Below are 26,287 nucleotides of genomic sequence, written 5' to 3'. Positions count from 1 at the left end.
TATGCGTTGATTCCAACTTTTTGCACATCACTTCATACGTGCTCGTATTAGAGCGTATGTATACCGAAGAAAAAGCTACGTCAAACTACCTAAACAACTTTCACGGATAACCGTTGCTCTGGTGGTAATTGCGACCATGATTAACCGTTCCGCAATCTCGTTCCACATTAATATTTCACTCAAACGTACCTATTATTTGTATGCAAGATAAATTGTTTTCCGTATTACAGCTGTCTATGTTCTTATTAAATGAAAATACTGCGGATCCAGAATTAATACGTGATGTGTTCTAGTAGAAAAATTAAAGTTGCGAAAAAATCGATTTTCACCTTTTCACCTTCATGTTTTATAAACAAAAGTACGCTGTTTGCAACGATAGCAAGCCCAATTTTCTAGAATACTTAACACTTTACCAACCGCTAGATATCGAACAGCATACGCACGTCCGACCGGCAGCTCAGGCGCAGATTCTCCCTAGCGCCGGCTCTGTTTCGGTTTAGACTCTCCAATACCATTCTTTTCGTTCATCGCGAACGGTAAGTTTCTCAAATTGGTATAAAACTGTGGGAGCTTCCAAAGCAACGTAACTGACGCAACTGAGCATGGTACCTTAGTACTACATAACAAATTACTGCTCGAATAATGAAAAAGATTGTCGGTGACAAAAAGACGATTAATAGGCTATCGGTCGGTAAACGTTGGCGACAAAAAACTGATTAATCGGCTATCGGCCGGTAAGCGTTGGCGACAAAAAACTGATTAATAGGCTATCGGTAGGTAAAGTGCTGAAATCTTCATGTACGATAATGAATATTCATAATGAAAGTAGGCAATGACGTGTTACGTTAATGCAAATTACGATACGCCTTTAATCGGCTATATGCGCTAGCTTCGTTGCTGAAAGATACCGTGAACCACACATGCGTAGATACTCTGATGAAGCTCAAATGAAATACGTAACACAGCTGAAAAGAAAACGGATAAGCGCGTTATGGGGTGCGTAACTTTAAACGCGTTTATCTGGAAAAGTCGTTTACGCGCGTTAATCTCTTTTTATCAGAGCACGTCGCATATGAAGATCACAGGAGGGAAACATAACGAGTACATTTTTATTGATTTAAAACTCGCTCTACAACTCGTTCTAATCAACGCTCTTTCACAAAAGGTGGAAACCAATTCGATGATTTGATTGGAGCTCGTTCGCCAATTAGCAATGGTACTAGACGGTGCTGGAGCAAATTTTCTCTAATCAGCTTTCTAACGATCAAATTGTTTTCGCAAACAGTGAAATTAGTGAAAAGTCGAATGAGATATTCGGTTAAACGAGTCGCTTCTTTTTATCCTCGCCCACTGCACCTCTTTCCCGAACGATTGTCAGAAATTTCATGGAAAAAGCAGCTCGATCTACGAACGGAGCTCGTTGCTGGATTACCCTCCAATTAGAATTGTTTACGCACCCAGTTAGGTGGCAATCGTCCCTGTTCCCATCGAAACGACATTCAACTTCGCCGATGTAAATTCAGCCTGGCGCGTGTCCCCGTGTCATTAACCTTTCTCACGAATCAATGTTCCTGCTGCATCGTTTAATCGTGCTTGCCTCCATTCCGTTTATTCGAGTGGATGCAACCGAAGGAAAATTATTTTACCTTTTCCGCTTGTTGCTACGCGTGCGGCTCGAATGGCTTGTGGAAATTGCACGAGGCAACGCGAAACGACGGACTAAAACGAACAGAAGGCGCACACAGAGAAATCTAACTGTCACCGACCGGAGTTTCTGCTTGCAAAACGTCTTTCATCATCTTCTTCCTCCGCTTATCGCTTCGAGAAAGGATAAAGGATATTGTTTTTATCTTGCACGGAGGTGTTCAGCAAAGTATCGAAACGTTTGGAAGAGAATTTTTTTATGAATATATCAGGTGCATTAAACGACACGTTTCTCTTTTATTTCCGCTCAGTGTAACTTTGTCTTGTCAAGACGGTTCCCGTTTTAACTCCTGTATTTACGTATGCGATACTTGGCATAGTTGCGACAACCGCTTAATCTGATCAAAGGACGCCAGTTCACATGTGCTCGGAAGCTTTCGCCAGACACTGTACATTTACAATAATTTGAAAGCGTTCTAATGTTATAATTATGAACAGAAAGAGACGACGAAGTGAAAGAAGGAGCAAGCGGAGAGGAAGCGGAGAATCGGTTGTTCCGCTGCGTGTTGTTTCATTTAGGTAATTCAGCGAATCGATGAGTATCGAGCGACGCGCAGCCGTTTTCGAATATGGGTCAGTGGTCGATACGCGTGTCCTGCGTCGCGCACCTATCTACGCAGTATGGACGTCCATAGAGTACGTACGTATGTACTATATATATATATATATATATATATATATATATATATATATATATAGGGAATAGGAGCGTTCAAAAGTATTTGGACATTTTGGTCAATTTTTTTAGCAACCATACCATAACGACGAATTAACGCGTTAACTTCACGGTAGACCGAAGGAGACGAAATCACGAGACCCTTCAGTGTGACTGGAATTTTCTTCCTTTCCTAACCCGATTTCTAGTTATAAATTTATTTACTAATAAATTCTACTGTACATTCTATCGTAAATAAGCAAGCGTCCGCGTATTTTTGAATCACAGTGTACCTACGCACGTACGTATGTAGATACACGTGTACTTACGATACGGATGATTACTTGATAAGCACGTATCTTGTTACCTAACCGTCCTAACGACACGCGCGACAAAGCTAAACAATATATGTACAGATACATGTAATCAAAACACGTAGAATCAGCCTGATGTGTCCTTTTATTCCTGCATCAAAGATTAGCCTATATACAGTGGCTCACGAAAGTATTCGAACGCTTTCATATGCAAACTTGAATGGCCGAAATAATGTATATTAAAGTAATTTGCTTAAACAAGCAGATGTGAATAGGAAGATGGAAGTCGTAAGATTATATCAGTAAAATTTGAGAAGGATTGTAAGTGACTGACAAAAGTATTTGAACGCTACATATATTATTAAATTATTTAATATTAATATTTTGTTGGACCACCTTTAGCAGCAATAGTGTGTCTCAATCGACGTTCCATACTGTAAACCAACGATTTTGTAAAACTACACTCAACGGAGTTCCATATTTCTATAATTGTATCTTTCGATACTTGCTTTGAAATCATCTGAAATTTATTTCATCTTTTTCCGATTTCAGCCCATAAATTTTCAATCGGATTTATGTCTGGACTATCCTGTGGAGTAATTAATATGTGTGGCGTGTTATATACGATCCATTCTTTCACAATTCTTGTAGTATGCTTCGGATCATTATCTTGTTGGAAGTGGAAATCTTAAAATAATCCTAATTTACGGCCACTTTCTTTAAGGTTATTTTTAAAAATATTTAAATACTTATATTTGTCAAGTGTTTCAGCAATAAATATTTCCCGGTGCCACTGGCAGTCATGCACCAGCACACCGTGACCGATCCATGTTCGTATTTCACTGTTTGATGTAAATGTCGAATTCCCAATTCCGTATTTGGTTTTCTCAACGCATAATTTTGACCATCCGAGCCAAAAATGTTAAACTTTGACTCGTCCGAAAAGATGACTTTGTCCCAAAAGAATTATCTTTATTAATGTAGGTTTTTGCAAAAGTAAATCTTTTTTTATGATTTACCGCATTAATATATGGCTTCTTTCGCGGTGCTCTGCCATGAAAATCATTGTTTCGTAAAATTCGTCGACGTAATTCCGGGTGAACTTCTTTATGAAACATATCAGCTACCATACTTGCGAGTTGAGGAGCGGATATAGTAGCATTTTTTTTTAATTCGCCAATGATAACTTTCTCCTCTTTTCCAGTCAATTTCTTTGGTCGACTTGATCGAGCTTTGTTTCCAAGTGTTCCCTCATTCTTTCACTTTTTTATCATATAATGTATCGTGCACTTACTTCTGTTCACAATTCCAGCAATCTCGTTATATGATTGGCCGTCCTCGTGTAATCGGAATATTATTCCTCTTTCACACTTTTCTTTCAGACTTTTTGGTATTCATTTTAAATACTATTGCGCACGCTTTTACGTTACTGTTACTGAAACCATATCCTAACATCAAATAAACATAATAATATTTTCATTTAGCAATGATGTTTACATTCGGTGCAAAGGAAGATGAAAAACTACCAACAGTGTTACAGCGCTCGAATACTTTTGCGAGACACCTATCATGAATGTTTCTAGTAAATGTATCATAATTCCTGTCTATATTATTCAAACGTTTCCAAATTTTACTCGTGTAATCTTGAGACTTTCCCGTCGCTATAGATACCAAATTGTTTTAACAAATTAGTTTAATACACCTCATTTTATTAATTGACATTTGTAAGTGTAAGCGTTCGAATACTTTTGCGAGCGACTGTGCATGTAGTCAAAACACGTTAGCATCAGCCTGCATCAAAGATTAGCATATATACTAATATATAATATAATATATAATAATAGCAATATACGTATATTGGCTGACGAAAACATTTAGATATATACCATAGAAGATTTTTATATTCCTATGTATATATTAGATAAATCGTACTATTTGGAAAATTCATTAGTTCCGTAACGAGGCACGACGACCGTGATTCTCTTATGTGTGAAACCCATCTGAAGATGTAGAAGAAACATACCAACCGTTAAAATGACAAAATGTTAGTTACACACATTTAATCATGGATCCTATAACTTCGCGATCTTTATCTTGCAAACAACTATCAACCCATAGAACAACTCTTACATTATACAATTACCAAGCTAACAAGCCATAATTTCATTTTAAGAGCTTACAATTATTTTGGAGAAACCACTTCCGAACCACTTTGACGTTGATCGTATTGGTTATCACTATCGAATAAGCTCGCTAAGTTAAATAAGTTAAATAAGAAAACGTTAGAAAACAAGAGAAATAAGAAACCAAATGTACTCGACAGAAACGAAGCTTACTTTTTTAAATTAAAATCTTCGAACTAAAGCAAAGCTCAATTTCAGATAATGGAGGGTTGGTAATTTTCTGCACAACCTGGCCAAGTTATTTCAAGGGTATTATACGTTGTAAGTGTTAAATATGGACTCGCTGAAACTGAATATTCAAGTTTAATAATACAGGATACTATTATGATCGCTGCGAAATATATACTTGTACTAAATATATTGTAACTTCTATACATATACATATTCAGATATGTTTCAAACTTTACCAATATAATCATGATAGTCGAGTCCCATAACAGCACTCGTGAAATTTCAGAACGTATCAAATTTCAAAACACAGATAATATAGTTATACAATGCGTGTGCACATACAGCTGTTCCAGTACTTTCGTCAGCCTGTGTACGACTACAAATGTTGCCACTACAAAAACATCGAATCTAGGGGAAACTGAACTTCTCATTTATCAAGGTGAACTCGATACACAGAGTTTTGTCACCAATACCGACGCGAGTTTAATCTACCCGACGGAAAACTAATAGAGTAGAACGATAGTGCGAATCGGGTTCATCGACCTAAATCGCCATATCGATCGATTAAAAGGATGCGCGATGGATGTGCGGTTCTTCGCGAGTATAGAAGCATGGGTGGGGTATGGGTGTGTCGGTCATACTTCGGTTTATTATTAATCGTTAGTCCGTTATGTGCGTCGGTTACTTGCTATTACCAGCACATTTGATTTACTGTATTGTCTCGAGGACTAGATAGTCATAGCTTGTAATAGCAACTGTATATAACGGGTATCCGAAAAGGATTATAGGAAAATATAGAATAACGTATCTTTTGCTTTGAAGCCTTGCGTTCAAGTAAATTCAGTTTAAAGAAATAATTTTTGAATAACATTCGTTCTATTTTCTGAACGAAAACGGGAAACCTCCAAGGGGAAATATTTATCTTACATTCTCCACTTATTTTTGCATCTAGAAAACTCCCTGTTGACTATCCAGTTCGCACTAGCACACTTGGCAAATTTTCAAACTGAACTTTTTCAGAAACCTGCTTTCGTATGAAAAAATTGTAATCTGTATTTTCGATCCACTCTCCACCTCTTTCAAAACGAAATCGCTTCATTGTCGAACTAGAACACTCTGTATACTAAAATTTGTCTTCCACACTTTCCATCTACTTTCTCGCGTAGAGTCAATTTCACAATTGTACCATGATTACTGGGACACCCGATATAAACGCGGTAGGGTGGAACAAAGCACCACATAAATCGCGTTGTACGATAGTTGCCCGTGGCTCGATGGTGAAACGTTCTTTTGCGTAGTTTTTGATGAAGAACAAAGTATAATCTCGACCCGACCGAAATCCTCGATCGAACCTCGATCGTAGTTGACCTGCTAAATATTGGGTTGGCAACTAAGTGCAATCCGCAATCATTTAGTTGCTAACTCAATATATGTATGCAGGATCGAGATCGATATTTCTCGGCTGAAATAACTTTCAATTAATTCGTCGGATGTAATAAGATCGTAAGCAGCCCTTCCGGCAACCAAGCAAACGACGTTAACGCGCCGGCTAATGACTTAATCGCATTCAGACCTAACTGGTGAAACTCTCCATCGGATTATCCTGTGGTTCGTCTCGAAGATTACCTTTTCCTTGCGCTTATACCTTTTTGTGTCATGGAATATGTTAAATCGCCGAACATTCAATCATATTTCATGCTATTCGTATAATCGAATAACATTGTATCTTATTCTGATCTTTAGTCTAACATACATGCTTTCCCAAAATAATAAATACACGATAAAGTTAAATTCTTTGCTAAAGATAAAGCTAAATAATCACGTGGAATTTCATGAAATATTCGAATATTAATTCGGGTTCCTGTATATAATATTGTAAATTGTAGATTGACGTGACGTCGAAACGTATAGAACCGTTCTTATGTTGATGCTATTAATTCCAAAGACGAAACGTCGCGGGTTCGCTAGTCCTGGGAGAGCCGCCGTCTATGCCTATAATTACCGTATACGGTGGTGAGAAGGATATACGAGTTCCGAGGATGGACGTAACATTAACTGTGAAGCTTTCCAAGATAATGCAATTGCTGGTGTCTGACAGGATTTTCAGTGCTGTCAATTATCGAATAAAGTGACATCGGCTCTACCTAACGTAAGTACATATACACGTACACTTGGAAAGGTCGTTGCACGCTCTGTACACGCTGCCTTCTATTTCCTACGGATTCAGTTAATAAAACCTGCGAGATAAGTGGTTTCGATTTAAAAATAACGTTCAATACGCAATATAATGTGATGTATTAAGGAATTCGAGATCTTTCACTGAACCGAGATATTATATCTCGCAATCTGTATTCTTAAACGAATCGATTCGAGAGTGCAATTATCCACCGTTACCTATTATAATATAAGAACAAGGCAAATGATATCAATACCGAAGCATCGTTGTCTTTTTCTTTTTTCTTTCTTTTCAAGAATACATTCGTTCCAGTCGGTAAATAGAATTTCCCCGTTCGGTTTCGAATCAAAGACCACTCTTTTTTTTAACCTCTAGCATCTTCTTCGCTCGTTTTCTCATCGTATTATCATCTTCTCCTCTGCCTGCGCCCTTCCTTCCTCCTTGTTGTTTGTCTATTTATTCACCGAGCTAGAGAATACCTATCGCGGATCGATAAATGGCAGAGCCGATTTGCAAGACCGACTTACAACGGTAACTGACCGGCTATGAAAGGAACCTAACGAGCGGATACGTATCCATCTCGGTCATAGATGCTACGCAATATCAGTACGTAGAACGCGACTAGAAAAGTTATTCACCCCGAATCGATCCGGCAGATTGTCGAGCCGATGAAAGCTGCCCTATAAGTAGTTAATTGGTCTGCTGCCGATACAGCTACTCTCCTTCACTCTGTTCCTCGTACTCGCTTGCTATTCTCCATCCCGTTTCCATTCTCATTTTCGCTTCTTCTCCGCAACCAGCACCAGCAGCAATAACTGATAATTAATCCGCGCGGTGGCGCCGTCTATCAATAGAATTGCGAAAAGACAAACACACCCTCCACTCTTCCGCCACGTTATTCTCCTTCTTCTCTTCTAGGTTAAAACCTTTTTCCCTCGAAATACGCTGTAATCTAACATTCCGTGAAACTAACGAGATTCTCCTCTCCTTTCTTTTCTCTACTTTCTTTTCTTACGTTAAATTTCTTTTCCCTGAAAAATGCATTACGATGTAATCTGTTCAGAGATTAACAAGCAGTTCTTTCCTACGTATGTATGATTTGCGTGAATGGGATCGTTTGTTATTATTATTTCCTGTTTCGCCTTTTATTCTCCTTATACGTGTCACTGGAAGTGAAATCTTGGCAGTTCCTTTCTTTTTAGTTTAGGTCACGCAGAAGCATCGCGTTCCTCGATGATAATTATCGCCATCTCATGAATTCGAAAACATAGATAAATAGAATCAAAGTAGGGATCTGTTTTGCCCATAGAGAAGTCAATTATAGTGAATTATTTACTTTGTATATCTTCTGGGATATATTCCTGCATCTTTACATTTCCTGCGTTTGATTGCGTAAACATGCACGGTCTAGCGATAATAGAGACTAGATCGATACAGTAAGAATAAGCAGGATGAAAAACGAGATTTCGTTATTTTTTGTTTCTTAGAAAATCAATAACGTGACAAGTTGCCAATTAATTGCAAGGCAAAATAACGCTTACGACGTAAATTTCCCTAGGCGCGCTTCTCGATTATTCATAATTAGAATCACGACGGAGCATCCAATCGAGACAGTCTCTGATAAAAGATGCTCGAGCTCGAAGTCTGACAAGGCTGAAACCTTCTGCCTTGTTCATCGAGTCTGAAAGGTAGAGTGGCCGAGAGTACCGAGTATACATATCGATTTCGCAGTCGAAAGAACTCGCCTATTACTGCTCGTGCCGCTTTGCCATCCAGATTTCTTTCCGCGTTTCGAATCGATCGAAGGCCAATGTCGATGTCAAGCCGATACTTTGACTCCTTTCCTCTTTTTCTTCCACTCTTTTTCTTCGACTCGATTGACAACGTGAAACGACAGAGAGCAACTTCAGTAACTGGAGTCTCACGGGAAAAGCTAAAATGTGACTGCTTCCTCGAACTTCCCGAGTAAGAAATTTAACGAACAAAAACCACTTAAAAAACTTTGTACGACAATTAATAGTTTAAAATTTGCCTCGTTTAAAATCATTGATTTTTTAAGGTATCTGCACCGTGACGATGATATCTGGCAAAAGTAAAACATTCTGACATTTGAGTCGTATTCTCTAAGATTCTCCCTCCGGAAAGAAATTTCTTGGCTGTCTGTACTTTCTACGGGCGCAATCTAGCGCGCAAACAATTTGGAAATACAAAGAATGACAACTTCGCATTATGCTGTACTGCATTTTGGACATTACTTTTATTCGAGGTGAAGACTAGATTTTTCTTGAAAAAATAAAAAGAGATCTCTTCGCATCGATTTTCAAACATTAGTGTTTTAACAACTTTGTAGTAAGGGGGATATTTGGATGATCTCGTTTAGCTGAGACACCCTGTATACCTTAAAGGAAGAAGAATAAAGGCTGGATAGAAGAAGGCTTTCTCAAATTATTATTACAAAGGCTCGAGTTACGGCGATCCGAATATCGCGATTGATTTATCGAATATGAAGGAAAGTAAAAGCCGTACGAAACAAGTTTTCATCTCTATTCCCGGCCATTTGTCTTACAAAGAGTTCTACTTACTCTGGAGCAGGATTTCTCCAGCGTTGCGTTCCAGTCCACGCCATCGGGCATTGATCGCCCCCGACCTGAAACAAACAACAGTTCTGTGAATTTTCGTCGATCTCGTGTAGTTTCGAGCGAAAGAAACGGAAGCCAGATAAGACGCGATTGTTCCTAGAAATTAAAGTTCCGTATCTCACCGGTTATGTACAGAGACGGGAAAGTGAGATTTTGCATGTTACAAATTAAACATCTGTTTAATCTACTCTATCAATGGCGTACGTTTATTATACACTTTTTCCCTTATCTTCCCTTACAGAATATAAATGACGACGTTAGGTCGGATAAAGCTGGCATACTACGTACATCGTCAATATTTCAAGGTTCTCGACTAAAGTGATAAACGTGTACTCTCCTACGTGTACAATATCGTTAACATTGAGAATCTTGAAATATCGACGATACTATCGATTACATGAAAGCACCCTTATACGCAAAACAACAAACAGGGAGATGATACGTAGTGTCGCTAATCGGATTTTAATTGAAACGTTAATGGCAGTAACCGTGTATTATGATATACAAATATCCTATACAATGGCGAAAAGAACGAAAGGGGGAACAGAGATTCGGAACGATAGATCGGTTAGTTATGAAAATTTTTTGCAAACGCGGCAGAACGAGTGCAAGAGGGACTCGCAGTTTCAGCAGTATTACGACCGGTGGTGCTCTTCAAAACGCGCGAAGGGTAGGCACAGCTTTTTCCTCTTCCCTTTTTCGGCCTGTGGTCTCCTTCTCTCTTTAGTCTCCTCTCTCAGGACCCTTTTCTTCCTGCCGGTAGTATCTGTCTCGGCCCACGATTCTACTTCTACTCTCGACGTTGCTATCATCCATCCCTTGCCTCCCTGCGCCATTCTTCCCACTTCTCCCCACCACTCTTTGAACGTTTCACTTCGCAACTTCTCTCTTTCTCTCCTTCTCCGCCCTGCACCCTCCACTTCCCCTCTGTTCTGTCTGCTCCCTTCCTCCAGTTCCTCCATCCATCCCTTGCTCGACTACTCCTTCTCCTTCTCTCTTGTTCCTGACCTTTTCTATTCAAGAGACGTGATTGCAGCTTGCATATTTCACGAGACCAACCTCGAAGCAGTATGCTCGTCCCTACTCATCCATCTATCCGTCCATCCAGCCGCGTGTGTATCCGTCTGTTCGTCGACACAACCTAACCTTGCACTTTTCGTCGCATCGCCAACGTTTAACCCCTTCGCGCATTCCCTCTTTTCTAATGCTTTGTGCCGTGATTAACCTTTATAGAGATATCGTTATTTGTAGCGGAAATTTACAATGCAAATCATGCGCCCTGCTCTTACGCGCTGATTAGCTTGTCCAGGTGGCGTTAAATCAACAAATCGTAGATAAACATAATAGCGAGATCAGGTTGTTCTTTTCGACGTGTTTGTTTTGATCACACGTTAGGAGCGTTGTAGTACAGCCAAGTTCTCCCAGGCACGTTTGCTCAACTAAGCCTCCTGCTAAGCGACGCGTTCAAAATGTTTTGCCAGGGCAAATCACGCAGGGGAAAAATTCAATTGGCTGCTTGCATCAATCGCAGCTTTCGATCAATTTTCAATTTCACCGGGTGGGATCATTGACGGATCAGACAAAATTGTCCATGTCAATGGGATGCAAGTGCATAAAGTCGTTCCTCCATGTGTGTGTATATTCGACAGCTCATAAACTAAGAGATGAAAGTCATTGAAAATTTCTGTATAAGATAATAAGATATCTACCATGAATCAAACAATAAATACAACTTAATTCGGATGGACACTTTATCTACAGTTATCTTCATTCTTCTCACTTTTAGATGTATTATTCGACTTACTCCTCGTAGCGATAAATCGTCGAGTGAAGCGGAAAGATTTGTTAACCCTGTGATAATTAAATTTACTTACTAGAAAATAGAGTCGTTTATATAATTTTGATAGAGTAATAACAGGTAAATGTAAATTTCTTCGACGCTTTCTACGGCCGTAAACAACAAATTAGACCGTTTTTACTTGAAAGCACAACGCTTGGGTAGTTGTTTCTTGGAGTAACTCATAATAAAGCTTTCACAGCGATTTCATAAATACCGCAATTAGGGTACGCAGATTTTCACCGAATAATGCGAGTAATGTGAATAATGTGAATAATATAACACGACGCGCTTAATGGATTGTTCTCTCCCTTCTCGGCTGCGATACTATCTTATTTCTACTTCGCGTAAAAACCGTACTGTATGCTTCATTCTAATATCAAAATGGATATTTTCTTTTCCATTCGATCCTAATCAGTTTCTCTGTATCTAAAACACATTGCGTAACTATATGGAAAACCGAAAGAAAGAGTTACACGAAGAGAAGATGGAAAATTGAAATAAACAAGAATTAGATTAGCGGCGATTAGAACAAAGGAAAAGTGAGAACTTACGCCTCATGATATGCCTCCATTGTTGTTGCAATGGATATTTCTCAAACTATTGTCATTCTCCCTTTATTCGTTGTTCTGCGCTTAATAAAGTGTACTGCTGTCGACTAGTTTACAAGCAACCATAAATAAAAGCAAACGTTTATCGAGGAGCGTTGTAAAAAACAGAAAACACAACATTAATGTTCTAAATATCCTTTTGGAAGATCGGTAGGTATATTAATATATAAAAGTAATTGATTATGTTAGCGTGAGGAATATGGCAACACGCGATAACCAGTGGCTGTAGAGGCGGCAAACGAATAAAATCTCTCGATATCGTCGCCCTATATCTGATGGTAATCCAGTGGAGGCTGTCACGCGAAAACACGTTTTGCATGCTAAATCGGCGGACCGAATAACCGAGAGAAGCGGTTCAAATTCTCTGACCAGAGAAGCCGCCGCTGTCGGAAATCGATATCTGCCTCGAACGAGCGCTTCCCGTTCTGCGATGCAACCGATTCCTTCTACCTTTCCTTCCAACGTACACATTGTAGTTACACACAGATTATATAATATCGGCGCCCGTGTACCTGTGTACGTAAATCGATTTTATCAGCGTGGAAGCGGCAACGAGATGGCACCGTTCGCCCTATATGCATAGCCATAGGTATAGCCATAGGGTATAGCTATAGGCATAACTATCTTAGCTGAACTCGCTTCGTACTTCTGAAATATGTATCAGAGGTGTCAAAGATGTTTCGATTCCAATGCCCTGAGATCCGTGTCATGATCGAATTCAGATTCCATTTCTCTGCTGCACCCATGACAACCAGAAATCAGACGATTTCGTACGATAGTAATATCGTTGCGCAGAAACTTTGTTTATTCGAATAATCGACACGGAAATACGATAGATGTAGAGATACTAAAACATTCTACTATAATATTATTATAAAAAATTACGAATAGCCATTTTTTTATTAATATATAATATTAATAGGATAATATAATGAAAAATAGATTTCGCTATTATTTCACTTGACTAATAGGTTTATCCATTAAATTACTGTTGCTAGCATATTTATCTATTAAACTGAAGCGTTGTTGTTTTCTTTTAAATATGCAAATAAAATGGTCTTATTTAGAAAGAGAGAACAATGTGATTATATCAACTTTACTATTCTATACTGTATGTGTATATATACTGCGTTACAACTATGTTCACACATATGTATAGTGGTTTCTATTTTATAATTTCGATAAAAGAATCGGAGATCTATCTGCCTGTACCCAACCACCGTGAACAATTGCTTTTCGTACGAGGAATTTTACGATGCTTCAAGACAGAAGCGAATCTGCTGTAATTACGAGAACCTTACACAATCAACGCATGCAACGTTAAACGTAAACTATACGAAAGCGAAATGTTTACGCAGACGTTCACATGTACATTACCGTGTATGAATATCTAGACGCGTGGTGTAATCAGATCAAAGCTTGATATTTCTATTCAATTTTGAATGCACGTAATATGCAAAAATATATGATATATTCCGAGTATTTATTTATCGATACCTCATTTGCTCATTCGGTTCTTGAGGTGATTTTTGGTTTTTACATTCTTATTCCTTTATTCCTTTTACATTCTATTTCCTCTACTCGTTAGCATAAATGTATCGCACATACGTATAAACTTAAGACCTAGTATGAAATTATCATTGTTAGAGCTAAAAAGAAATAACCTATATGTATGTGTATATATATATAGTAGTAGTAGTAAATATTTATACACAGTTCTGAGAATTAAGATACAAAACACTACTGAATCTGTCTGTTTCTTATAACTAAATACATACATACATACATACATACATACATACATACATACACACACATATATATATATATATTTGGCACTGTCTCTTGCTCTCTTATCACAGCTGATTTCTTTGCGTAATTCTTTCTTTGTCTTACGTCTGTACTCCTTTTCACCACGTATTTCCTTACATTTCCATATATTTCATTACATTTGCTATGCTATCATAAGACAAATTCCACCAGCTTAGGTTCCACTTTGAATTCGCATAAATATGCACAGCTTAATGATAAAGCAACGTAGAGTGGGAAAAATATTCGATTCCATCACTTTCTACAAAGTTCGTTGTAAACGAGATTCTGCTCTCTATTTATGGCTTAGGCTACAGCTAATTCTCTCACCGCACCGGTGAGATAGGTGAAGCGTAACGTTATGTAAGAGGCACCGATAGAGAAAGTACGAAGGCAAACTCTGGCAACGAAAGGAGCAGAGTTAATCCTTCAGGCAAAAAGCAGTAGGGATCATCGGACAAATTCAAGTTTATCATGTCATTGTATATATATATACAACGTGTTTGTTTATTCAAGACCAAAAGTCTATAACATCATATATTTAGTGTGTATTTAAATTCATCGGTAGACACTGTGCATGTTTATCCAAACTCATATTTTCATCGGCACACCTAATGAATTGAAACTTAAATACTATTCCTTTGAAAACAGAAACTTTGATTCCTTGCAAGAGTTATCCTGAATGAAGTTTCATAACTGTTCTAAGAAATCTGTGTCATAACCGTTCTCCACCATCACTACCTATATATACCTGACAAAAAAGTCGAACAAAAGATCGTAATTTTGCAAATTCATATGGAAATTTGCAAAATCAGCTGGTCTGCGCCCATACTTTTCTTCATCGCTGCATGCAGAGTGGGAATGTATCGCCCAAGCTCGCATTACCTTTTTTATTGCCTAGTTTTACCTCTTCGGTGATTATCCATGCACGCTAAAATCGTCACTGACGTAAGATTCAACAGAGACAGAAAATCTACAACCGAAGAACAACCTATAATACAAATGAATCCGTGCTGATTAACATTTCCAGGAAGATTCTCATTTCCATAAACTAAAATGTTTGTCGAAAAATGGTAACTTCATTTGAGGTTAGAATAAAAGGGTGGGGGACTGTGTGAAATGCAGGACACAGCGTTCCCACATCTTGTATATTCTATTGCATCCAAGTTGGTGTATATGTATGTTGTACATGTATATAGAAGAAAGAGAGGGGGGGGCGTTAACATCCGCGTTTCACTGTTTTGTCGATCAACGCCACGTTGTACGTTTAATGCTATCAAGATTCTCGAATTTTTATATTTCTTCCTCGGATTTTGGCAAGAACAAAGGATTTACAATATTTTAAGATACTGCACAAAGAACTGAGACAATTGCTTGAATTTCTTCAATGCGAAAATTTCCCTCGTCAGAGTAGTCCGCGCAGAGTCGACCATATCTCAATCCCATTGAAAACCTAGCTTGAAATTTTAAAACGAATACTACTCTGCAAAACTTTTATGGATCTTGGTGAAATCGATTCTCGAATTGCTGAAGAGAATCGAAGAACAAAGTTACCCGAACTGCAGCAACTTGACTAACCTAAACGAAGCTGTTACTGTTTTCTTCTCCGGTCATCTTGTATCATTATGATCCATTTCTCCGTCGAACAAATAACGAGGGATACGATCGAAGAAATCATCGAACCGGCGCAAGATCGTCCAAAGCATTTTAGGAAATTAAATGAGATTAACTTTCTCTCAATTCCTAAGTTTTTGTCGACTTAACACGCTAGCCTGCGGAAATACACACTCGGGTTTATTTAAATGTAAGCAGAACTCGATTCCATGTATCCTGGTTTGTATATCGCTGCAGTTACCGAAGATTCCTGCAGACTGCACTCTTGTACCGTGATTCGATGCGTGTATCCATGACGTTTGTTTGTGGTGCACCAAAACAGACAGGGTTTCCACTCTCAAGTATTACTTTGACAGACATATATATATATATGTATATATCGTACAGATGTTCGTATATTTGATGAATAAACTCTCCATGTATATTCGATATATATATCGAAAGTATTTGAATACTTGTAAAAACTTCTCATGTATATAACATACAAAAGATCTTGAAATTTTATCGTAGGTATCTCGCGAGTATGCATCGTTAAGGAATTGTTGACAAGCTAGCAACGCACTCTGCCAATTCCATTTCGATGATGCTTGAACAGAAGTAACACTAAGACTAGAGATTTTTTTAAGGATTATTTAACGATCTATGACATATGTATGTTGGGAGTCTCCAACGTCGTACTGTTCATACATATGTAGGATTAAGATCAAAATAAATTTCTTCGTGGATCAATCACTTGTGAATTTCTACGAAGCAAAACGTTTATTTTTTCCAGGAAATCATTCAAGCGTTTCACTTAAAAACTAAATTTATAGTGTAGTAGACTAATAAATTCCAGAATCTTTTAAGATTCTTTTTGATAAGCTAGAATCTAAAAAATTAAAAAATGTTGACGTGAGTACAAGTAACTTGACTCAGATTGATTATGAAAGATGTTAAAGTATGTTTGTTTAGCTATAGGGGATTTAAATTCCAGTAATACCAAAAAATATGTTTTACATGTAAGAATTTAAACATATTCAATAAATTTTTACAGTGCATATCACACAAATTGTTCATGCAGCATCCAGCTAGTATCAGGTACTTCAAGTATTTCATCAGTGTCTGTAAGCCCATAATTGACAATCGCTAATTTAGATAATTATCCTGAAAAAAATTCGGTCCATGTTCGTTGTCCGAATTTTAAGTTTACGAATGTCGAGTAACAAGCGAAACGTATCGTATTTATAGTTGCGGAATTGAACTAAAATTGAATTCTATATCAGCAGGTTGTATTCGAAATATAAAACGAAATAGAGGAAGTGGAAGCACGAGCAGCAAAATTTCAACAAGAGGAAGCTAATTCTAATAATATCTCGTGTTTGAAATCTTCGTCCTGTGATCTGTGACACACAACGCTACCGTTTATAAATATTTGGATACTTTCGTCGATGTATACTATCAGTATTTCGATTAACACAGGGAATATAAATTAATGATGAATTAATAATCAGAAGCAGCGCTCGTTATAGCCTTTCTATAAATTCAGCCAACTATAAACTTAACCTTAATTCTTTTATTCTAACCTCACTTTCGTTCGAGTAAGCCATAAGCAAAGCAACTTTCAATGTTTTAAGAAAATTTTCAACGTAAAATTCAAGCTAGACATTATCGATATTAAAGATGATTCTTTCATACTTTTCTTTGATAAGAATAGAAAGACACGGTTGAATCGGAAATGATTCAAAGAACGCAATTAAACGAAAGGATTAAATTACCTACTAAAAGATGTAACAATAATATATATTTTATTTTTTACTATATATGTTACTATATAAATTTATTGTTGCAAGCGTTCTAAGCTTTTCTGCTATTTTAAAAGAATATTCTTAATTTAATCTATAATGCAAAAATTAAATAATCCGAAGCTAGCATTAAATAACATGCTGAATTTTAAAAATTCATTCAATGGCATCGTAATATCCTATTATATATAACTACGATAGTTATAAAGAATAAAAACACTGCAGTTCAATTTATCCATAATTTCCTACTTAAAATACATTATGACAAGCATAACGCTCTTAGACAACACTGTATTCAATTGGTTGCGATGTGATCTAATAACCTAATGATACACCTAGTATACAAAAATGTGCGTGCGAGCAAACGGAAGTTAGCCTGGTCCAGCGGTGACTAGCTCTGCCGCTAACTTTAACTTCTTCCTATAATATCGATTTCGTACCTTAAATGATCCACGCGATTCTCGTTGCACGATCCATCGTTGTCCCGAAAACGTATTGCTCTGGAACGTAAATGAAATGCTACGGTTAAACCTTGTTCGAACATGATTTCGTTAAAGAAAACGTAGTATTCCGTCAGCGATTAATTTCAATATATGAATCATCTCTTTATACCATTCTTCGTTGCGAGAGATCAATGAATATTCTTCCTAACCTCAATCGACTATGTCGTGAAAAACAAAGGCATTCGTTTAAATTTCAAGGTAAATCAATGACGTAGAATCATTTCTATATACCGTTCTTCGTTATGAATCACGAAACATCAAAGAAATTTTCCCTAACCTCAATCAACTATTTCGTCGAAACAAAAACTAGTTTAATTTTCACGACAAATCAGCCAGAATTATTTAATCTTACAAGATGTACTGACATCTTCCGCTAGTAATTGACTAATTAAGAAGAAACTCATTTCATGTACGAGTTCTTCGAGTATCCGATGTCGAGACGCAAAGTGTAGATTAAATGTACGATTAAACGCAAGACTAAACGCGAGTTTTTAATCAACGACGAATTAACGACACTATAATTATCAACGATCTTATATCAAAAACTGGAAAATGCAGAAACAGCTGATATTATTTTTTATTCTCTGCGATTCGTTCATATGTGCGCGCGCGCACGCACACATATGCACACAGAGTTTCAAACGAATGGCTATACCTAAGAATAGCCTAGGTAAACCAGGTCACGTTCAATGTTTGCGTGTTCTTTTTTTCGCAGGAGAGACACGCGGTAATGCCACTTTAAACAATCCTCCTTGCTCCTCACTCTTCGATTGTATCACCTCGTCCCTATGCGAGTGTCTATGAAATATTGCGTTGCAGTGAATTTCGTGGCGTATCCGAAATCCTAACATATGTGTATTACACGATGTGTATTATAACGATCCATTTCATTCATAGTGTGAATGCAGCGTGAACTTGAAAGGAATAAAGAAAATCGTAAAAATCTCAGACGATTCAAAAGATGAATCACCATGAGCAAGCAGCCCAACGTACTAACAGTTGGATTACGTAAGTAAGCTACTACATACGCTGAAAGAATCGCACCCATCGATGACAGCGAACAACGCAATCACAATGAAGACAGCTATTAAAAGAAGAACTCCTGCCCTATCATCGACTATCTAATCTGGTAACGCTTACCGTTCACCGTTTTTCATTCTATCAAATCTGTCTCAACACATGACAAATCTATGTACCAGTTAGCCAAGCCTCAAACCTTAGAAAGGCAAACGAAAGTAAAGATCGTTGGCGTTATTTCGTCGAGAAGGAGATTCGCGACGACTATGCGAACCTCGATCGATCGGAGAACCGCGAAAGTGGCTAATCAATTTTTCCTCGACTTCAGACAGAATACACAAGTATATTAATTAAAGAACATGTTTTCATTCCAGTTGTCCATGAAAACTCCAAATTATTGGTAAATATGTTCTTGAAGCTTGCCACGAATTAACATTCTGTAATCATATTGATATATGGATTGTTTCTGCTTCGAAGCAGATACACACTGTGAATGTGTACACTATATAAACACTGTATATATATATACACACACGCGTATATATATATATGTATATTATATATTAACAAGTGTATTTTCATTAATAAACATATAACTTATAATTCTAATTTCCATTTCTTTTTCAATATTTCCTATATATACATATAGTTGGTCCGCTACAAATGAAATGGAAAGGACGCGACGGCCATTTTTCGACCTCGCGATATAAATTTTCTGACAGATACACAATAATCGACGCTAAGAGAGATATCACCGTGGAATTATATTAAGTCGAAACAATATACCCAGGTTTATCCTCTGCAACGTTTTTGTTCAATTAGACGCGTCGTGAAAACACGGTCGTTTATATTGACAAGACTTTACACGAACGACAATACGGATCGAAAGAGTGAATAAACATACCTTCTTAGCGCGAAACTCGCGCCTATTTAGCTCTTAAAATACGACGTGTTAATCCAATATGGCAGAACACACACATGTCAAAACAAATCGGCGAGTGGCGCGGAATGACGCGACGACGCTACACAACTCTACACAGCTACACGCTACACGTTCGTATTCACTTCACCCGAACGTCGGATCGATATAGTTTTCGGAGCAATTTTAGACATATTCGATGTGGCTACTGGAAACGTAGGCAAAATTTACATGACACATCTGTTAGAATATCATTCTCGGATCAATACGCAGAGTGTGTCGAAGATAATACAAGTTGTGATTGGAAGAAACTGTTCTTTCGATCACAGAACTGTAAACTCGCTGGTTTCGAGAGGCACGTAGACGATCAAGCTCCGTCGGTGACTGGCAACGCGAAGCTACATGCTACGTCGCGACTCGCGGCACTCATTGGCAACTTGGTGCCAGACCAGGGAAAACCGAATACGCCCGAACGCTAAACCGAGTATGTAGCGACCCGAAGAGAGGCGCTGCCTCTCTCGACTCCCGACATCGTTCATCGTCGCAGTGACGCTCAATTCGAATCGTTCTCTTTTTACTCTTTTATTCTTATTACAGTGTGTTATGAAAGAAGCGTCACCTTTTCGTTTTGCCGTCACCTTTTCTTTAGTATTATGACAATCTTGTGTTATATATATGCATCACATGCAACACTTTAAAATTTATTTAACAATGTAAAGGGACACGGCTGTCACGATTGTATTGATCAAATTTGAAACCGATCTGAAAGCGCAATATATTACATAGAAATACACATATCATAGTTAATATACACGTTGATAAATATTAAAACACCTAAGTTGTGATAGCTGATTCAAGGAAATGATTGGTCAATCAAAGTTTTGCATTCATATAAAGTGAAGATTCAAGAATTTGCAAACACTATTTATAGGAGTTACAAAAGGCATTATGAATTAACAATCGTATATTGGTCATCATAGTCTCCAAACTTCATTGAAAAACGTTGAATACAGTGAATGCAGCGTGCAAAGAAATTGAATTAAAATTTGAGTGGGAATTTAGAACCAAATAACACTAAATATAATAAAAGAATTAATATGTACGTGAACGCTGGGATTGGCAATTGGATTAACAACGATAAGAGACGTGGAAGATGTAAATGAGAAAAATTTAATCTTATCCGATACAATAACGAGATTTTTATTGTCATCGTGTACATATATGAGAATATTTTATTCAGATAAAAATCTGGAGCATCTGTTTATCTTCATCTAATATTTCAAACCAGATAGTAATAATCTTCAAGTTTTTAATGATATCCAAATAATTTCCGAGCTTTATCTCAGTTTCCCTCAGTGTTCTAATACTTATGAAGGGAGTATATATGTATCTACAAAGAATAGGGAAGACAGATTGTAAAATTATGAATTCACATGAATTTTATCTCCAAAAAAAGCTACTTTAGGTATAGCTAAGCACGTTTATATCAAACTTGCATTTACTTGATTATATCGATATTAACGCACGTACTTATTTCAGATTAAAGGTAAAGTTCAATCGAAAACGTTAACTCCGATTGCTAATGAACATTATCGTTGCTTAGAAAAGATAAACTATGCCAACAATAAGAATTTTCACCAACGATATATAAATATACATATATGTATATATAAATTCATGATATATAAATTTCTGATAGCATATAAATCTGTATTATATGAAAACGACGGATACAGTTGATAGTCGAGCAGTTAATCAAGCCTAGACTATCATCCGGTTGGACATAGTCCAACGTTTCCTCCATCTGCCTACGCTTGCACAGCGGTCCAAACGTGTTCCGTATAATCGAGTTTCGGCTGAATGTATTTTTTCTATACAACATATGTTCCACGAAATGTGAAATCGCGCGATTTGCATACATTAAGTACGTAAGTAGTTACCCTGCATCGAAAATGCACATCTCAATAAGCTCGAAATGATCCATACAGAGAATTCTAATCGCCATAACTCGACTGTCTGGTCTCATGCAAGGTTCATCCCTTGTCGCCCTGTCCCTACTTTCCTCCCTTCTTTAGTTCCTCTTCTTCAAGGACTCATACGTGACTCCAACTTTGATACGTCAACAAAATTTGCCCTGTGTATGTTCCCGCATAGTCTAGACCAGGGGCGCGCAACTTAAACATTGCCTTTAACTCGTCTCGGTGCTCGAATCTTCACTCCAATGGAATTAGGAAAGGAAATTTCCCCGAGAAGATTGCACGAATAGGCGACTCGATAAAATGAAACCTGAACATGGCTGAAACACTTCGGAACGATTTTACTGTGCTCGTAGTGTGCGCCTAATCTGGGATGAGAGGACAACAAGAGAGGGATAGAGAAACTAACTATAAAGAAGAGAAACCATGTTTTTAGCGAAGAGAGGCGTGAGAAAACGTCAGAATGAGAATGAAGTAAAGGAGATGAGCTAAAGGTAAAGGAGAAGTAGCAAAGGTTGAAAGAAGGGGAGAGAGGACAAGGAGGCAAAACGAGACGTAGAAAACAGTTTTATGCGCAAAAGTAGAGAGGAGCGGAGCACGACGGATGAGAGAAAGACGAGTGCAAGAAAAGTCTTGAGTTACAATACAGCCACGTCACACCGTGCCCGTAGACGTCGTTCGTGCTTCCCCTCCATGGTTTCGCGACTCTTCAACCCCTTTGCACAGCCTCTTGTTACACGGTTACCCTGCCCTTCCCTCTTTAAGGCTTCGTTTAGGATGGGGTTACCGGTCGTTACGGCCAGTTTCGAGGGTACTCTTTGCACGCGTACGACACGAAACACGGACCCGTGTACGCTAAGTAGGAGCATCAAAAGAAGAAAAGCCTCTTTCGCATGGTTCTCTGCTTTCTAACTTGGTCTCTTTCTTTGGTTTCTGCTCTATTCCCTCCTCGTTATCCTCTCTTTTGTAGAGAGATTAAAATCGTCGCTAATAAACTAAGCGAATGCTCGTCGTCGTTGAGACGTAGTCGACGAGTGGAAAAGCATTAGCGAACGAACACCGACGGCGAAACATTGGCGAGGATCGGTTCGAAAAAGTTGCAAACTTTTTCAAGGCGAGCACAGATCGTTCGAAACAAAGACGAATCGGTTTATCTTTCTCTCTCGTTCTCTCTCTCTTCCCTGCATGTTTGAGAACACAGAGGCGCAGAGATCGAATCTTCGCGGACGTAAAATGTCAGGGAAGCATAGGTATGTCGTTAGCAAAATGAGAAACAATGTTCGCCGAAGCACGTTGTACCGGTAACTAGTTGAAGCGCACAAAGAGGATCTTTCGTTAACGGACAGACAAAGGAAGAGAGGGATGGGATAGAGACGAACGGACAAACAGACGCGCGCCGACGCACACTGATGTACAGCAAGGGATGGACGAGCAAATGGACGAACACGGAACGCGAGAGACGCGATATGTAAAGCGATACGAAGACTAGCAAGCGTCCCATGTATGTTCCACGAGATCGTGAAGCTACGTCCTTACTGAAGCAACAACGAGGAACTTCCTGTTGATATTCCACGTTTTCTGAAAATGTTGTCCTGATTGTTATTCAATGTTCCTTCATTTTTCTTCACATTTCTATGTAGTAATTCTATCCGGCAACAAAAGTTGCAGCTTCTTGCTTATTTCCGTTTGGAGCGAACGAAAGCAAAGAGAAATAAAATAAAATAAAATAAAATAAAATAAAATGGAATGAAATAAAATAAAAATCAAATAGAAATGAAAAAAACATGGCAATACATGACACTTCAAAGTGTTTTTATTGCTAGGAATAAATACCTACTTCAGCAATGTCGGTGTGGACGCAATGTTTCCGCAAGTTGATATGTATTTGTTGGATAGATACGTGTTTGGAACATGCAGCAATAACAGGCAACAAAAAGTTGCTTGTTATTGCTTCAATGAAAGCGCAGCTTAAGACTTTGTCTTAAGGATAATTATCACGACCCTCGATCTTCCTCACAAAAATCGGAGGAAAAAAAAGATGGACAAAAACGTGGAATCACGCAACGACGATGAATGTATAATTAACGAAAAGTAGATGTTCGTATAAAATAGTTTACCATTAGCGTGTCGACGTTTGCGCTCGGTCATTATTTGATGGCCGTCTCGCAATGCGAATACACGGTGAATCGAGTGGCGCGGCGCATTGCGACAGTTTGTCGAGAACTAGCTAGCAGATATATGTGTGTATGTAAATCGTCCAGGAATAACGTACACAAATCTCTCTTTCCTTTCTGTTGCGTTTATCATCGGTCTATATATTTAATACTTATCCTGACATTGCTGTCATTCTTGCATGGGATTGTAGAATATAGAATGATACTACAAAGACTATAAGTGGCATTTTTTAACAAAAGTGTTCTCAGAAGAAAGACAGGCTTATACGACGGCCAATATCGGCAAATATAGATGGAGGAAATGAAAATTAATCTTTCTACATATAAATAAAAAATTTTACAATCCTAAGCCTCGATACAATATAAATAGATATGTAAATAAGGAAAATAAAAAAATATTTCCATTTTTTCATTACCCAAATTTACTTAACCTTTTCCAAATGCCCTAACACTTATGATAAAGAATATGCATAGCATTGATATACATAGAACTGTGTGCACACGTGCGTATCAAGAATTCACGATTCGGCAGATACATAGTATTGTAGGAACAAATATGGAAGTCAAGAAGCTCGGGATTCTTCGCCGTCGATAATTATCGATCGTTAAGTGTTATCGATCGTTGATAGATGGAATGTTTGCCGTGTTTGGTTAAATTTTCATGCGAGTCGAATTGCTGGAAGATCGAAAGAAGGGATAAAGTATGGAAAGGGTGAGAGACGAGGTGTGCCGTGCTGGTGCCATGCCGATGTCGGCGAAATCGCATCCGGGGTTAAAGGTGTTGGTGGTAGGCGCTGCTCGCGGTAACTCGATGGCAAACGCGCGTCGGTGTACGGAAAAGGATCAATGAGCAGGTTCAATAACCTGAAATCCACTTGACGTCCGACTACCTATTGGTACGAACGACTGCGTCGTTTCAACAACCAAAATAGATATTCATTTTCCAAGAGTGCTATTTTCCCAGCCAGACACAAATCCAATACCGGTGATTTAAGTGGTTAGCTCGGGTCAAAGACCTGGGGAAAAGTACATGCTCGAATGACTCGCGACTTTTCGCCGAAATCGTATTAAAAATTATCCAAACGATAATTAAAGCCGCTTTGATACGTATAACTGCGGACGAAAGACAGGGAAAGGAAGTAGTAGAAGCGAGGAAATGGGGGGTTCGTTCCGTTCGTTGTACCGTATTATAGCTGGGAACTATACGTATAGCTAGATCATAAAATCATCGGGAAGCTAAAGTTTATACATTACGAGTGTTGAAATATAAATGGTGGCTCGTGAAAGTATTTGAACATCTAATAAAGAATTTTTATGAATATATTGTGTACGTTATATGAAACGTTTTGAAATGTCATTGACGCTTTAATAAGAATCGACTAACGTGACTATATTGGTAAAATTTAAAAAGCATTGTGAAAAAATGTATGTATGTACAAATTGCAAGATACATATTTCATATTTATAGAAGGCTTCTACATGAATACTTTCTCGAGCAACTGTAATTAATTGAACACATTTTTGGATAAATAAAATTACCCTTACTTAAGTTATTCTTTCAGAGCTGTGCGATATCAACGCAGAGGCTTCATTAAAAAATATACGTTGTAATTTGTAACAATTACAAATTAATTGTTATTAATGCAACAATAAGGAGACAATTTCAATATTTAAAAATTGTATTTACTAAAAAATTACTAGGAATTATAGTTATTACGAATTTATAGCATGTTTGTTAGTTTAGTTTTGATGGATATTGTGTTTGCTTTTGTCGTAGTAAGTGGTGAGAAAAGTTTTAGCGTCCACACGCGATAAGTTAAAATAATAAATAATTTGACACACAGTTACGTACATCATTGAATGTGTCTGCTGCATGAGCTTTTAAGGAAAAATTTCAGACGTGACGATTGCACAGTTGGCGGTATATTTTGGAAGGCAAAGGGAAGAAAAGGAAGATGGAACTTGTGTCGCAACTCAGGCGCGAACTCAGGTCGAGGTAAGTGGGACAAAAGGAAAGAGGAGGGAGGCCAAGTGGGACCGACCAACAGAAGCCGAGGAAGATTTTGCAAGAAAAGCCAAGAGAACGCGTCCTTCTTGTCGAACTAAACCGACGAAAAAAAGAAGCGCTGATGGAACTACCATTTTCCGTGAAAAACGATCGAATTTCATTGCGAGTCGACTTTTTGATCGGCAGAGTTTTCCTG

At 37.9% G+C, this 26,287-nt stretch overlaps 1 protein-coding gene across 11 annotated transcripts in view; it reads right to left on the bottom strand.

Annotated features, from left to right (window-relative positions):
* LOC139995150 (uncharacterized) overlaps window positions 1-20,359 on the bottom strand; it is a 58,304-nt gene extending 37,945 nt beyond the window's left edge. For 9 of the 11 annotated variants that reach the window (XR_011801880.1, XR_011801879.1, XM_072018350.1 and 6 more), the window contains exons 1-3: window positions 18,107-18,124; window positions 17,935-17,994; window positions 9,786-9,850 (exon numbers count right to left, since the gene is read on the bottom strand). Coding sequence is in view for 9 of the 11 variants with exons in the window: in XM_072018350.1 (XP_071874451.1) it covers window positions 9,786-9,850; window positions 17,935-17,994; window positions 18,107-18,109 (128 nt within the window). In the remaining 2 variants the exon portion in view is untranslated. Of the gene's footprint in view, window positions 1-9,785; window positions 9,851-17,934; window positions 17,995-18,106; window positions 18,125-19,918 lie in introns of those variants that run through there. The other 2 variants (XM_072018356.1, XM_072018357.1) reach the window with 2 other exon arrangements.
* Window positions 20,360-26,287: the final 5,928 nt, after the last annotated feature.

This window comes from Bombus fervidus, chromosome 15 (assembly GCF_041682495.2).
Source record: "Bombus fervidus isolate BK054 chromosome 15, iyBomFerv1, whole genome shotgun sequence".
Taxonomy (NCBI): domain Eukaryota; kingdom Metazoa; phylum Arthropoda; class Insecta; order Hymenoptera; family Apidae; genus Bombus; species Bombus fervidus.
The sequence above is the reverse complement of the archived record's forward strand: the minus strand, read 5'-3'. Positions and strand labels throughout refer to the sequence as shown.